The sequence below is a fragment of the Ursus americanus genome, chromosome X (genome assembly GCF_024610735.1).
Source record: "Ursus americanus isolate L20-20 chromosome X, mUrsAme1.1.p, whole genome shotgun sequence".
NCBI classification, from domain to species: Eukaryota; Metazoa; Chordata; class Mammalia; order Carnivora; family Ursidae; genus Ursus; species Ursus americanus.
In genome coordinates, this window is record NC_142164.1 from 2,178,399 (window position 1) to 2,194,238 (window position 15,840).

General features: G+C 44.6%; 1 protein-coding gene across 4 annotated transcripts in view; it reads right to left on the reverse strand.

Moving 5' to 3' along the window:
* Positions 1-715: 715 nt before the first annotated feature.
* The window catches only part of NSDHL (NAD(P) dependent 3-beta-hydroxysteroid dehydrogenase NSDHL), a 31,016-nt gene continuing 15,891 nt past the window's right edge, over positions 716-15,840 (reverse strand). For all 4 annotated transcript variants that reach the window (XM_045788812.2, XM_045788809.2, XM_045788810.2 and 1 more), the window contains 5 exons: positions 10,018-10,164; positions 6,336-6,464; positions 4,012-4,154; positions 2,812-2,914; positions 716-1,729 (listed from right to left, as the gene is read on the reverse strand). In XM_045788812.2, the coding sequence (XP_045644768.1) occupies positions 1,397-1,729; positions 2,812-2,914; positions 4,012-4,154; positions 6,336-6,464; positions 10,018-10,164 (855 nt within the window). In that variant the 3' untranslated portion in view covers positions 716-1,396. The remainder of the gene's footprint in view (positions 1,730-2,811; positions 2,915-4,011; positions 4,155-6,335; positions 6,465-10,017; positions 10,165-15,840) is intronic.

The following is a 15,840-nucleotide window of genomic DNA, read 5'->3' on the forward strand; positions in this document are numbered from 1 at the left end:
CGTGATGTTCCTAACACACAAACCTCATGGCATGTACAATATCTTCACTTTATTCCAGTGTCCTCGGCTGCCTCTCTACCCCTGGACAAAGGCAGAGAAGAAAACAGAAGTCTTTAACATTACATTTCGACTAGTCTGGGAAAAAACCAGGTTCTGCAAGCAGAACATCACCAGAAAATAGAGAACACTGAATCCTATGTGCTTTGCCTTTTGGAAACTGGCTTGAAGGATTCTATGAGTGTGAGCTGCAGAGAAATAGTCCTTTCTGCATCATCTCATGGAGTTTCTGCCCAAACTTCAAGCAGATAAAGAATGCTCCTCTCTCTGACCTCTTCAATGGCTTATTGTCAACCAGCCCCATGTCCCATGTTAAAAGAAGAGCTACACAGCTGAAATGGCAGGCCACTAGGGCACACTACCACCTTGCAACTAAAAAGGACAATGGGGCGCTGCTGATAAAGAGAGAACTGTTGGGGTGGCTGGGTGGCTCAGTTGGTTAAGTGTCTGCCTTTGGCTCAGGTCATGATCCCAGGGTCCTGGGATTGAGTCCTACATCAGGCTCCTTGCTCAGCAGGGAGCCTGCTTCTCCCCCTCCCTCTGCCTGCCGCTGCCCCTGCTTATTCTCTCTCTCTCTCTCTCTCTCTCTCGTGTGCACACACTCTCTGGCAAATAAATGGATAAAATCTTAAAAAAAAAAAAGAGAGAGAGAGACATGTCCATGAAAGAATGTTTTATGAAAAAACAATACAGGCAGGCACACCAGGTGTACTGAAGAGAGAACGTGGAAACATGTAAGGTGGTGACCAACCAGAAGTCTTTTCCCTCTAGGGACCCGTGGGGGGAGCGGTGACAATTATTTAAGCTTTTAAAAAGCTTTTGATTTAAATTCTGTGTCTATCTGAAGTTTCACCATGTGTTTAAAACTTCTGCTTTTCTTCTAGGATATGTGTAATATGCGGCTCCTTGAATAGTCTGTGGCTTCTACTCTGGTATTGGTTTGCGTGGAAGTATAAATCTAGTTTCCCATCATTAATTAGCAAATGGATTGTTTTCTCCCTACAGCTTCCTTGATTATGTAGAAGGACACTGGAATGATAAGTAAGCCAGGAGACAGGAGGGGTGAAGGTGGGGGGGAGGGAGAGAGAAAAAGAACACAAAACAGTAGGATATGAAGCTGCCTGCTTTAAGAAACTGAAATCCGAGCCGACAGATGGGAAAAATGCCTGCTGTTTCCTCCGCCCTTGTGGTCATGGAACAGCTGGGTGTGCTCTCATCTAATTGGCAGGAGGAGACCTAAGCTCAGAAGAAACTCACTTGAAGGAGGTTAGTTTGTTGGTCCATAGGGGAGAGTTAGTAGCCGGGGAATGCACTGAGAGGGCCCAGTCTCCGGGCTGCATCACTCGACCTTCCGCAGGTAATGAAAACTCTGCACGGTCCTTTCTATGGCGTCATCCATGGTGACCAGTGGCCGGTAGCCCATGACCTTTTTGGCTCTCTCACAGCTGTAATAGTGGAATGTGCCAGCCAGTGCGACACGCATTGGTGTGAAAGTGGGCTGGAGCTGGATGACAGGACTGATCACCATCACCAGGAGGGACAGCAGAAGGGCCAGGTAGTAGGCCACCCAGTAGGGGATGTGGTACTTGGGGGCCTCGTAGCTGAGGCCTGTCAGGATGCGGGACAGGAATGTCCAGAAAGGGATGGGTTCGTCATTGGTGATGTGAAATGCCTGGAGAGAGAACAAGAAGTTAGAAAATGCTCCCCAGCTGGAGAGATGGGCAGGCCACACTTCGAACTTGGAGCTCAGGCATAAGCTGCTGGCTCAGCCTGGGACCAATATTCTGGGAAGCTAGTGGCCTCTCCCTGCCTGCCCACCCAGCACCTCCAATCTGCAAATGTCAACCAGTGGCAAAGATGTTTTGATTTGGAGCTATGGGCATCCTTAAGGTGTAGACAGGAAAGGTGAGTTTTATCTATGGGCCAAGATTTTTAAGTGAAGCTTAGACTGCACTCAGGAAGGTATGTTCGTTAATTTAATTTAATAATCATGTTAATCATGGTAAAACTCCTTATCTTCAGATGCAACAACAGGTCACATGCCGTTTCTCAAATGTGCTGTATTTGGTCTAAAGCAAAAGCCATACCCACCTGACCCCCACCACCCTAAGTGTTACAGGAGTGTGAAAACAGCAGAGGTCCAGGAGAAAAATGAGACCCAAAGAGGGGGTTCCAAAGGTAGCAGTGAGAAAAAAGGAAGAGGGAGGCCTTATGAATGGGAGGAGAGGGTGAAGGGACCCTAATGCGTTCTCCCCTCTCTGCATGAGGGCTCACCTCCCCTGACTTGTCCATCCTGCCCACCAGGTGCCAGATGCCAAGAGACTGAGATACGTCCACCCCTCCAGAGGGGTGAGAGGCATGAGCAAGGGTGGGCAATGGGGGAGAAATGGAGAGATTTCCAGAATGACTGGGAGGGAAGATGAGTAGCAAGCACCCCACCAAATGTACATAGGACCCTCTCGGAGCAGTCACGTCCACAGTGGGCATCCAGGTCACGTTACATGGAGAACCAGGTCCTGAATGCTTGGTCAATCCCAGCTCATTGGCTCCAGATTTGGGCTGTCCCAAGGGATGTGGCACTGCAATGTCACCACACTCCTTACCACAGGGGATCAACCTTGGACCAATGGGACCCTAAGGCAGATTAGCCAGGACACAGGATCACAAAGGCAATTTGCCAATGAATCCAATCACAGGGACGCACAGTCCAAAGACGGGCAAACATGCACAGGGCAGGAGAAGCAGGTGCCTTACCTTCCCACTCACGGCCGCATCTCGGGAGAGGTGCTCTGCAGCCAGGATGTGTCCGTGTACCACGTTCTCCACAAAGGTGAAGTCCACCAAGTTCTCCCCGTTTCTGTGGGCGTATGGGGCATGGTTCCACTGTTAAAGACGTGCAGGGGCCAGGATTCCTGGGGCCCTCAGAGGCAGTGGGAGATGTAAGGGCTGAGCGAGGAGTCTGAAAGCCCAGTGCCCTGCCTGCCCCATCCTGGCATGGCCCACACAGGTATGGACTGCTCTAGGCTTCTACTTGAGCAGCAGCTCTTTGACTCCCCATAGGACACTCTGGGCTAAGGGCTTGCTTTGGCTTCACACTTTTCTACCATCTCTTTCTAAACCCTCAAAGCAAGCAGACAGGGTAGTAGGAAGGCAAAGCAATAGGCAGGCAGGCAAAGTGGCAAGGTAAAAAAAAAAAAAGAGGCAAAGGTGTACTGGGGAAACAGCCACATGCTGTCACCACCCACAAAGACCTTGCCACCTGCACTTTCCTTGAGCAGGAATGTGAACACCTCTACCAGCCTTCCTAGATCCAAGGAGAGTTGAAGGCCTGGCCCTTGACCCTGTGCCAGTCTCCCCCCTCCCTGAGCCTACTTCCTCAATTTCCAAAAAGGGACACAAATATTTTCCCAGGCTACGTGATGGTGTACTAAGTTGAACAGTGCCCTACCCAAATTCACGTGTCCCTCGAACTTCTGGATGTGACCTTATTGGAAAATAGGGTCTCTGAAGACGTAATCAAGTTAAGATGAGGTCAAGTTAAGATGGGGTAGGGTAGGCCCTAAATCCAATGGCTGGTATCTTTATAAGAGGGAAATTTGGATATAGACACACAGAAAAGATGCTCACATGAGGGCGGAGGCAGAGATTAGAGTGACTTGTCTACAACCTAAGGAATACCACCAGAATTGGGGAGAAAGGCCTGGGAACAAGTTCTCCCTCAGTTTCCAGAAGGAACCCCCTTGCCAACACCTTGATTTCGGACTTCTCGCCTCCAGAACTGAGAAAGAATAAATCCCTGTTGTTTTAAGCCCCTTGGTTTGTGGTCATTTGTTGTGGCAGCCCCAGGAAACCAACACATAGGGCAGCAGAGAAGGCGGCATTAGAAAAGAGCCAACCAAACAAGACTGACGCTTGTCTGGGGTCAGGGAGAAGACCAACTGTGGGCCAACTTACCCAATCATGAACTTCATCTTGCCTTTCCTGGCTGCCTCGATGAGGATGGGGACCAACTGGGGGTCCCTTGGGCCGAAAATGCCATGAGGGCGAATGGCTATGGTTAAGAAATTCCCCTCAGGATCGTTGGCACCCAGGACTGCCTGTAAAAAAGAGCAGAAGGGGCATGTCAGCAGCGGACACAGAGCCTGACTTCTGCTCTGGTATAATTGGAGGCTACTTCTCTATCCCTTCCGCCCATACCACCCAAATTTGAAGACACACGAGAGGCAGCTGGGTCAAAACCAGTATGATCAGAGGCCCCTGGCTGGCTCAGTCAGTAGAGCATATGACTCTTGATCTCAGGGTTGTGAGTTCAAGCCCCACATTGGGCACGGAGCCTACTTACAACCACCACCACCACAATATGATCAAAGAGAAAGGCCTGGGTTTGGGTTCAAAGACTAAAATGCACAAATGCAGCCAGGGGAAGATGAGCCTTGGCAGCAGTTTGTGGAAAAGATCTGAGGGTTCCAGTTAATGAGTTAGCCATGAGCCTCCTGCCCCTCCTGCCTTAAGCTCCATGTGCTTGTTTCCACCAGTCCTGAGCTATTCTGATTGGTTCTGAGTACCACCTCCTAGGAAGGGACTCTGATGAACCCAAGTGGGCCAGGAAGAAGGGACAGAGAAGGTAAAGAGCCTAGGAGAAACAGGTCAAGTCTTTAGATGTGTTCTGTGTGGACAAACTAGAACCTAAGGGCTTAAAGTACAAACAGGGTTTGCCTCAAAAGTAACAAAACATCCTGAATGATTTGTTATGTTATTGGTAAAAAGGGGAGACAGTTCCCACCTGGATGGGGCTGTGCACTGACTAAATGAGATGACTCTGTCAACTGTTTCAGGAAGTATGTGCTTGATAAGTATACTTACTGTATTACCTCACCTAAGATTTCTACTCTATAGTGGCAAAATTCCTGTATACATTTTGGTCCCAGTGACTTTAAGCTACTTGACGGAGTTTATTATCAGTTGAGAGGTCTGAAAGCCAACGGCAAGTTGTGTGCCAATAGTGGCTGCCAGGGGGCTCCAGGAGAGTTACTGTTGCAGGCATTTACAGGCTTTGCTTAGTCGAGCACCCAAAAGTCAATGCAAGTGAGACATCGATGGTCTGAGCCATGGCTGTCACTTGTAGCTCCCGAGCACAGGAGGTGGGAGTCTCAGTGCCTTGGATGAGGGTACACAGGGCCCAGCAAAAGCACCAGCGCTTCTTGGATTAAGTCCTAGCGGTGGGAGCTCTCTGTGAGGCTGGCTCTCTGTGCTCCAAGGAGCAGGGTGGCAGAACCTGGAAACAGGACTCCAGGTTACAAAAGGCCAGGCTTCCACCCCTGGATTGTGTGGGCCCTTGTGTGTCCTGCAGACGAGTTCTCTTGGAACTTTCTGACCTGGAGCGATAGCATACAGATGGGAGGCAGCTGGCTCTCAGGCAGCTCAGTAGAACTCACACCAATTCAGCACTAAGCTCTAGTTCCATATGTGCTGACTGCGAAACGCAAGCTCAGTGGATGCGACATGCTGCAAACACCTGGGAGAGGTGCTTACGCTTTCCCAGCTAAGGCAAGCTGTCTGTGGTCAACGAGCACCCATGGCCTTCAAGTGACTGTCCTTACAGTAATATTCTCCCTGGACATTAGTCCTGGAGCTAGCTGCTGTCAGGGTCCCTGGAGCCCTGGAGTTCAAAGGCTTAGCCTGTTAGTCAATGCAGACTGCTATTAAAACCAGGTGCTCCCTGGCAAAGTTGGTTTGCCAAGTGGAAATCAGTACCTTATCAAGTACTTTTCCTTAAAATAAAGCAAGATCCTTTCACTGTTTAATTTAAATAAGGGAGGGGGCAAGAGTGCCACTAGGAAGGCGTGTTCAAAGGAAAACACTTGTGTGTTAAGCTCGAGTTCTGCCTGTGTGCTTGCGATCATCATAAATTAACTCTGATTTCTATGGCAACTGAGTAACCTTGCATGGCACAGAGGCTGAGTGCTGCACGGCATCAAGAAGAAACTGAATCTCTGTGCATCAACTGTCCTCATCTATAACCTGATGATGATAATAGTATGCACCTTATGGTGTCACTGTGATGTTTAAACGAGGCAGTTCCCGTACAATACTTGGAGCAGAGTCTGGCCACATTAAGCTATTGTCATTATTTTAAAAATTGAATTTCAGCACAAATTTTACTTCCCAAGTTAGGTATGCAGGCCTGAGAACACTAACTTCATAAATATTTTTCTTAAAAATCTAAACCATCCAGATATTCATGGAACTTGTCACTCAACCAGTTCTCAGGTACATACTCTCTCCTGTAAGATTTTTGTCTCCGTGTAATAGTCAATGGGTTTCATGGCATAAGGGAGGTCTTCAGTTCCATTCTTGATGTTGACACCCTCAAAGATGACACTGGCACTGCTGGTTAAAATGAGTTTCTGGCAGAGGAGAAAGGAAGATTTAAAAAATACAGGTAAGACATGATCATTGTTTAAACAAGCTAATGGTCATACATAAAAGAAAATCAAATGGCACCTGTTTGCAACCCTCACATGCAAGGCACACTATAAATGATTTACTGCAATGCTTTGCTTTTCAGGCCTCCTTAAAATAATTCAAAAAGATGGGGCGCCTGGGTGGCTCAGTCGTTAAGCGTCTGCCCTCAGCTCAGGGCGTGATCCCAGAGTCCTGGGATCGAGTCCCACATCAGGCTCCTCCGCTGGGAGCCTGCTTCTTTTTCTCCCACTCCCCCTGCTTGTGTTCCCTCTCTCGCTGGCTGTCTCTCTCTCTCTGTCAAATAAATAAATACAATCTTTAAAAAAAAATTCAAAGATCACCATCTTCTGTAGCTATGTGGATTCGAGACACGTTCTATTACATTCTAAAACAGTGGATTTCACCTTTTTTCTGTCCTATCACTACTGAGAGATGGAACAGACTTCCATTATTTCTGGTATCTCAGGATGGGAATGATTCCCCAAGGGAGAAGGATAGCCCACAAACTCTAAGCGAGATGTCTGTCTGAAAGAGATGCCTTGTGATTCTGAGACCAACCCTGGCATGTCAGCACATGTACACACACCCACTTCAGAAATGCTATTTGAAAGGAAATGCTTTCTTGCGAGGGTCCCAGCTTCCAGGCCTCTGGTTAAGGGCAGCACATGCAACACTGAACACCATTAGCTCAAATCATAGCTTTACTTTTCATTCAACATTGTACTGGAAGTCCTAGCAAGCGTAGTGGGTTAAGACAAACAAGAAATAATTTGAAAAGAAATAACAAAACTATCACCATTCACAGATGTTGGAAATGTCTACACAGAAATCATGAATATACAGAAAATTTTACAGTTAGGGTTCAGCAGAACTGGCGAGTACGAAATCAATATACAAAACCCAACTGCGTTTCTATGCATTAGCAATTAAAAATGCAATATGAAAGATATTATTTCAATAACCAAAAATTAGGTACATAGGGATAAACTTAACAGAAGATGCGCAAAACCTTTCTAAAGTAAAGGATAAAAGTACTGAAAGGCATCCAAGAGAGAGATTATATATCTATGGATACAAAAAAAGACTCAATACCGGCAAGGTATCCATGCTCCCAAATTGCCTCTAAATTTGATGCAATTACAAGAACAATTCCAACAGGAACTCGACGAGCTGATTCTAAAATTTAGATGGACGAGCAAAGGGCTAAGAATAGCCAAGCAGATTCTGAAGAACATGGTTGGGGGAGTGACTCGTCGTAGCAGTTACTGAGATTCATCCTAAGGTTTGCTTAGTGAAGGCAGAGCACAGTGGCTTGGGCACAGGCGGAGGCTGATGGAACGGAAGAGAGAGCTGGTAACAGACCCACGCAAGGCACCAACACCTGAGATGTGCTGGATGGGGCACTGAACAGGGGGGAAAGGGTGGATTACAGATTAAATGGTGATGAACAACAAAAATTTAATAACTACCTCGGACCATATACAAACACAAATTCCTGGTGGATTAAAGATTTAAATGTGCAAAGTAACATTTTAAACCTTTGGGGAAAAACCCCCATATTAAACAATCTTTTGATTTCAGTGTTATGAAATGTTTCCTAAATACAACATGAAAACCCATTTTCTTTTTTTTTATTTGAGAGAGGGAGGGAGGGAGGGATAGAGGGAGCACAAGATGGATAAATCTCAGAAACAATGTTGGGGAAAAAAAGCAAGTTGCAGGAAGATATATTCAATATATCATTTTTATAAAGTTTTAAACACGCAAACTGGTAACTTATATTGGTGGCACATGGAGCAAATAGCAACGATAAACCCGAATTCAGAACACTGGTTCCCCGTGGATGGGGAAGGACAGCAATGGCATCGAGAATGGATACACACAGAACTTCAACTCTACTGGTAATGTTACTTAAATGCTGTGAGGATTATATGAGTGTTATGTTATTCTTGAATCTCTTCTGGATAACTAGGTTACTCCACTTAAAAAAACAGCAGCAGTGAAATTCACAGAGCTCTAGTGATACAAGCATGGAATAGACTAAGGAGTCTGGGATTTGGCATCAGAGGGTCTGACTTGAATCCCACCTCTTTCATTTACTAGCAAAGAGATATCACTTAGCCTTCCAAATCTGTTTCCTCACCTGTTAAAAGTGACATTAGTAGCTCCTGGTTACCTATTGAGGAGCAAACTAGGTGACAACTACAGGGCAAAGTATCTAGTCATTTGGAAAGCATAAGGGGTGGTTTTGACCATGATCCATCCTTTCCAGGGCACTGAGCCCTGAAGAGCTTCTTCCCCACTTGTTCTTGCTGGGCCAGCCGATGATGCCGAGTGCCCCATAAAGGTGATCCTGAGAACCAGCATTTATAATAAAGCAGGGATCTATGACACGGTGGAAATTTATATCCCCTCAGGTCTGAGTTATAACAGGTTTCTATTGGTGAAAAGTAAATAGTTTATTTTTCTTTGAAAAGAGAGGCAAGGTCTGGAAAATAGAATGGCAGTTCCTTAAAAGGTTAAACATAGAATTATTGCATGATCCGGGAATTCCAGTTCTGGGTATTTATCCAAAAGAACTGAAAGCAGAGACTGGAGCAGATATTTATATACCTATGTTCCTAGCAGCATGATTCATAATACTTTTTCAGAAGTGGAAACAACCAAAGCATCCACTGATGGATAAATGGCTAAACAAAATGTGGTCTATCCACACAATAAAGTTATTCAGTAGTAAACAAGAAGGAAATTCAGACACATGCTACAACATGGATGAACCTAGAAGACATTATGCTGAGTGAAAGAAGTTAGATATAAAAGTACAGATACCATATGAGTCCACTTCTTTGATGTTTCTAGATTCATGGAAACAGAATATAGGATGGTGGGTGCAAAGCGCTTAGAAAGGAGGGGGTGGGGAGCTGTTGCTTAATGGGGATAGAGTTTCAGTTTGGGAAGATGAAAGGTCAGCAATGTGAATGTACTCGAGCCACTGAACTGTAAATTAAAAAATGGCTAAGGGGCACCTGGGTGGCTCAGCTAGTTAAGCGACTGCCTTTGGCTCAGGTCATGACCCCCAGGGTCCTGGGATCGAGCCCCACATTGGGCTCCCTGCTCAGCGGGGAGCCTAGTTCTCTCTCTCCCCCTGCCTGTGCTCTCCTGCTCTCTGTCAAATAAACAAATAAAATCTTTAAAAAATGGTTAAAAAGGTAAATTTTATGACACTTATTTAACCACAATAAAAAAATATAAGCAATATCGACATTTTATGGCTCTTTAACCAAAGACTAATAAGCCTTAGGATCCTCAGATGGTCTATCGAGATGCAGCTCAAACTGGCCCAGCAGCAAATGCGGTTCAGTTTCTAGGATCTCCACAACACTTTAGGAAGCAAGCCTGGCTAGGCCCAGGAAGAGAAGAAGAATCTTGGCTCTCACACACTTAGAAAGGGCCATGACATGCTCCTGACAGCACTCACTCCAGCTTTCCCCTTACCTGAACCCCAGCCTCTTTACAAGTTTCAATGACATTCTTGGTGCCAATGTAATTCACTCTATAAAAGAGTTCCTTGTTGTTACTGGATGGTGGGGGTGATGCACAGTGGAAAACTGTGCTTACGCCTTTCAGAGCTGGGTACAGATCCTGGAAAAGCAAACAAAGACAAAAAAAAAAATCACTCCCGCTTTAGACAAGTAAACAGCCTCCTCACATTCCCACTCTCCAATCTGTGCCATGTAGGTGTCTTGCCCTTTTAAAATTCTGTAATTAACATAAAAATCCATCTCATTGTAAAAGTTTCAAAAAAAATACAGAAGTACCTAGGATGGAAACCATGTTGTCCCTTCAATTGCCCCTCCCCATTGACTTGTCCCCAATAAACACTGGGTTAGGGTATGAGAAACCTGTGCGATCCAGAAAACGGCAGTATCTGTACCTCTGTGCACCATGCAGGTGGGGGTGTGACAATTCAGGGCACCTGGGGGTAAAACTCCTGGGAAAATGAGCTCATAGATACAAATTATGAATCATATGAATTAATCCCACACCATTAAAGACAGTGCAAATAGCCAACACACAGGACTATTCCTTTCTGTATAAATAGATATAGGAGAGGAAGCTGAAAGGGAATGAAAACACGTCCATTTAATTTACTGCTAAAAGGAACCAGAACTCCTGGGAGCAATGGCTGATTACAGATCTGGGGCGGGAAACAGACAAGAAGAGCCAGGAACACCTTGTCAAACCAGAAAGTAAGGAAGCTAGCCAAGACTCCTGGGGTCCTGTTAAAAGGACTCAAGAGTCAACCAGAAGAGGCTCTCACTGGTCAAAAAAGGGACAATTTCATCATGAGTAAGAATAAGAATTCGTTCTATAAACTAATGAGTAAAGGGAAATGGTCAAGCAAAGAACTGGATTATGAAACAAAGACAGAATGATAGCATGTCATCATTTTACGAAATGTTCACTGTGTAATAAGATCTAGGAATGATCATCAATAGATTAACATTACCAAAAGAAAGACAATCATGAATTATGTACCTAGATTCACTGATTATTAATATTTTGCCATAATTTTCTTTGTGTAGATACACAGACATATGATTTTTTTTCTGAAACCATTCGAGAGTAAGTCACAGGCAATGTGCCACTTTGCCTCTAAACTCTTCACTGTGTATCTTCTAACAAAGACATCCTCCTAAATCCACTAAACAATGATCATACACAAGAAATGTAACAGGATAGGACACTCTTATCCAATAATTAGTCTATATACAAATTTCCCCCATTGTCCTAATAACGTCCTTTAATGGCATTTTTATATTTGGATCCAGGATCCAATCATAGATCATATTATATTTAGTCCTCATATCTCTTCTGTCTCTTTGAATCTGGAACAGTCAGTGATGATTCTTGCCTGGAACACTTACTAACATACTGGTTGCAAAATAGTAAAATCCTAATTCCAGCATTCTTTTTACTTTTATTAGTTGGCATTCCTCTGTAATGTAGATGTTCCCCTTCCTCTATACTAATTTTTCTTTTTAGCATTTCCATGGACACATGGATTCTTATTTTATTCAATGTATTAAAATCCACTACTATTGTCTTTTGTGAGGCTTAAAATGTCCCAAATTGGCCAGTGGGGGTTCTTGAAGTTGGTTCCTGTGTCCTTTTGACATATTCCCATTAGTTTCTGAACACTTTTTAAGTAGGCTCCATGCTCAGAGTAGAGCTCAACGTGGGGCTTGAAATCACAACCCTGAGATCAAGACCTGAGCTGAGATCAAGAGTCAGACGCTTAATGAATAGAACCACCCCTGAGCACTTTCTTAATTTTGTCCTAAGAAAACGTCTCAGGCTCACATGGACTACCCCTGCTCAGAGTCCTGAATGGGAGCCCTGGTTCCTTATATGGGCAATGGTGTCTAGAAATCAAAATCTGAGCAGAGTCAGATCCAGCTTTTAGTCCACTAGAAATATACAAGGCACAGATGTAACTTTAAATTTAGTAGTACGCACATCAAAAAAGTAAAAAGAAATAGATGAAAATAATTGTAATGTATTTTAATATATTACCACTTTGACATGTAAACCAATAGAAAAATTATTAATGAATTATCTATATTCCCTTTCTCTACTCTAAGTCTGCTTTACTGGACAGTCTTAAAGGAAACACTAGAGAACAGAGGGCCATAGCAAACAAACCATGGGCATGCAATCTGTGAAATCCAGTCCATGGGAAATGCTATAGGAGAATAATCCAGTTTTAAATAAACATCAGTTATTCAACAAACAAAATGTGAAGGGGAACTTACAGAAGTGACTTAACTAGTTCAATCAACTTCAATATCTTAACCTTTTTGTTTCCTTATTTGGAAAGAAATCTACATAAAAATACTTATTAGACATTCAGGGATATTTGAACATAGGCTGGAAATTAAGGAATTGTCGGTATTTTTAGGTGTAGTCATGGAATTGTGTTTTTAAAAAGGCTCCTTTAAGTCTTACAAAAAAGGGGGGTGGCACCTGGGTGGCAGAGTCAATTAAGCATCTGGCTCTTGGTTTGGCTCAGGTCTGATCTTGGGGGTTGTGAGATCAAGCTCCATGTTGGGCTCCATGCTCAACATGGAGTTGAGTCTGCTTGAGATTCTCTCCCTTTCCCTCTGTCTCTCCCCTGGTTCATGCTCTCTCTCAAATTAATAAATACATCTTTAAAAAGTTGCCTTATCTTTTAGAGACGAATACTGAAATATTTATGGAAAAAAGGATAATGGTGCCTAGGATACGCTTCAAAATAATCTGAGGGTGGGGTGGGGATATAGGTGAAATAAGACTGTCTGTGAGTGGATATGAAACAGAGGAAATCTATAAAATATTACAAAGACAGAAAGTGAAAGAACACATGAAGGAGAAACTAACAGGCATGTAGATTTCAATGAAAGACTCTACTATATGTCTGGTAAGGCTTTCAGAAAGAAAGAAAAGAGAGAATGGAGGTAGAGTCAATATTTGAAGAATTTTCCAGAAATGAGGAAAGGCATGAATCCTCAGATTTTAAAGGTTCACTAGGTGTTGAGTGGCTTTTAAATACAAAACTAAAACAAAGACCTAGATATATTCTCTACAAAACACACAGGATGAAAAAGAAAATCCTAAAAGGCATGAGAGGAAAACCCAGTTGACCCTCAAAGGAATGATGATCAGATTGAGTGTCAGGAGGAATAATTATGAACCTAAAATTCCGCCCTCCAGCAAATCAGCATTTATGAGAGAGGTGAAATAAAGACATTCTCAGGCATACGAGGACTCAGAAAGTTTAGTGCCCAGATATTCAATGAGGGATGATAAAGGAAATGCTTTGGGAAGAAGAGGAAGGAGGAAGGAACCTGGAAGAAAGAAATGGGAAACAAGAAGTACTGATGAATGAATTTAGGAATATGGCACAAAACCTAAGCAGCGACTTTCAAACCCATTTCTAAATGTCCTTCACCCTCTTCATGTCCTCCTTAGCTTGGACTTCATGATCCATCATAGCAATCTTGGCCTTGCCCATGTCTATCTTTATCAAGTTGGTCTGGCAAACTCCAGCCCTGGTTAAGTGCAACTCTCTCCTTCTCCCTGCTGGTGCCTGAGAACAACGCACCATGGTGGTGGGTCTCACTTTAAGTTTGTGTTTTAAAAAAATCTGTAAATAAATACCCGGAACATGGGAGTTAGTAGAGAGTTGGGGGAGCAGTTTGGTGGGAAGCTGAGTTTGCTAAGGAGCCTCATCTCCTTTGAGGGGTCACAGCAATGATCAAAAGAGACAATATCCCTGCCTTCATGGAGCTTACCTTCTATGGGGGCAGTGGGCAGAAAACCGGGAGAAACAGAGTATGTCAGTTAGTACCAAATGTTATACAGAAACCTAAGATAGAATAAAGGAGATCTAGAGGGGCTTTTTGCTTAGCGTAAGTTGGCCAGAGACTTAAACAAATTTGGGGAGCAAGCTCTGTGGCTCACAAAGAGCATTCTTGGCAGAAAGAGCAGTGAGTACAAAGGTCCTGAGGCAGAAACTCGGTGAGTTTGTGGAGTAGTAAAAAGGCCAGCATGCTGGGAGCAGAGCAATGAGAGAGTATAGGAGAGGGTGAGGCCAGAGAGGCAGTGAGGGCAGATCATGCAGGGCCTTGAAGGTGATGATAAGGGCCTACATGTTTGCTCTAAACAGAAGTGGATCACTGGAGGCTTCTGAACAGAGAGGTATCGTGATTTGATTCATGCGTTAACAGGGTGGTGGCTTGGACCAGCATGGTAACAAACGAAGGAATGAGAAGTTGCTGGACTGGGGATCTATTCCGAGAGTGCAGTCAACAAAATCTGCTAATGAATGGGATGGAGGGTAAAAGAGAAAGGAATCAAAGGTAAATCTAATGTTTTTGGTCCAAGCAATTGGAAGGACAGAGTGGGCCATTTACTGAGATGGACAGGACTTTAATAGATTTGATGTAGTCGGGGAGGGGACTTGCAGCAGGGAACCAGGAGCTGAATTTTGGCAAGTCCAAAATGTCTATTATATATCCAAACAGAGATGTCCAGCAGACAGCTGGGTTTGTCAGCCCCTAGACTGTATTTCATCTGTGAACCAGGGGAAGGAGGGATTTGTTTGGACACTGAGTGTGCCCGGAGAAGAAAAGAGATCTAAGCAATAAGCTCTGGAGACTGCCACATTTAGAAATTATAGAGATAAGGAGACAGAATGGCAGGAGGACAAATGGGCAAGTGGGGCATCCTAGGCTTGGCCACTGGATCTGGTCGCCTCCAGGTCTCCGGTGGCTGTGACAGGGGCTGTTAGTGACAACCTAGCTGGAGGGCTTGTAAGACACAATGGAATGAAGCAATCAGAGGTGGCAAGTGCAAATGGCTCTTTGAGCTCTCCTGTGACAGCAGAGAGAAGTGGGACCTCACATCAGGGCATTTTGCTTTGTTAAAACGGGTGATCCTGCAACATGTCTGTGTGCTGTTGGCTATGACTGGGTAGAGAAGGATCCACCGCTGATGTGGGAGAAAAAGGCCAGAATCCCTAGTGGAATCACTGAGTAGGAAGAGGGATGGTTCTGGGCGGCTTCTGGAGCATTTGCATGGGTCTGTGAATATGGTGTCTGGAGGTACCATGGGGCCGTCTTGAAGGCCGTGGTTGTGAAGAAAGAAGCAAAAACCTTTTATTTTCTTCTCCAGCCCTGTTCAGCTGCCTGAAGGCTCCCAGGGAGGAGGGAGAATCACATTTAAACAGGGTTGGGGTTATACCTAGGAGTACAGAAGTTTATGTGTCCACTTGGTGAGGCTCCAGTCCCATTAGTCCATCAAACACTGGTCTAGGTACTGCTGTAAAGGTATCTTACAGCTGTGGTTAACATCTGTAATCAGTTGACTTTAAGGACAGGACATTATCCCTTGTACTATGGGTGGGCTTCATCTAATCACTCAAAAGGCCTTCAGAGCAAACCATGGTTTTGCCCTCTTCTTCTCTGTCTACATACACACATACCTTACTGGTTGTTTCTCTGGAGAACCCTGACTGATAGAGACAAGAAGAAAGAGGCAAGGAGGATAAGTGTTATGTAAGAAAGCAAGTCAGTCATGGACTCAAAGGCAGTGAGGACACAAACCGGGTGAGGGGCAATGGCAAAGAGCCAGACGGCTGGGTGTGGCTTCAGAATTGGTATAGTGCAGGTATTAAAGGGCCTCAACTAGAAAGACAGGAGGTGGTGCTCAGAGTGGAGGGCCTGCAAGTAAGATCATGGGGAGGACACATTTACGGGTGACAACAAGCTCTGGGGC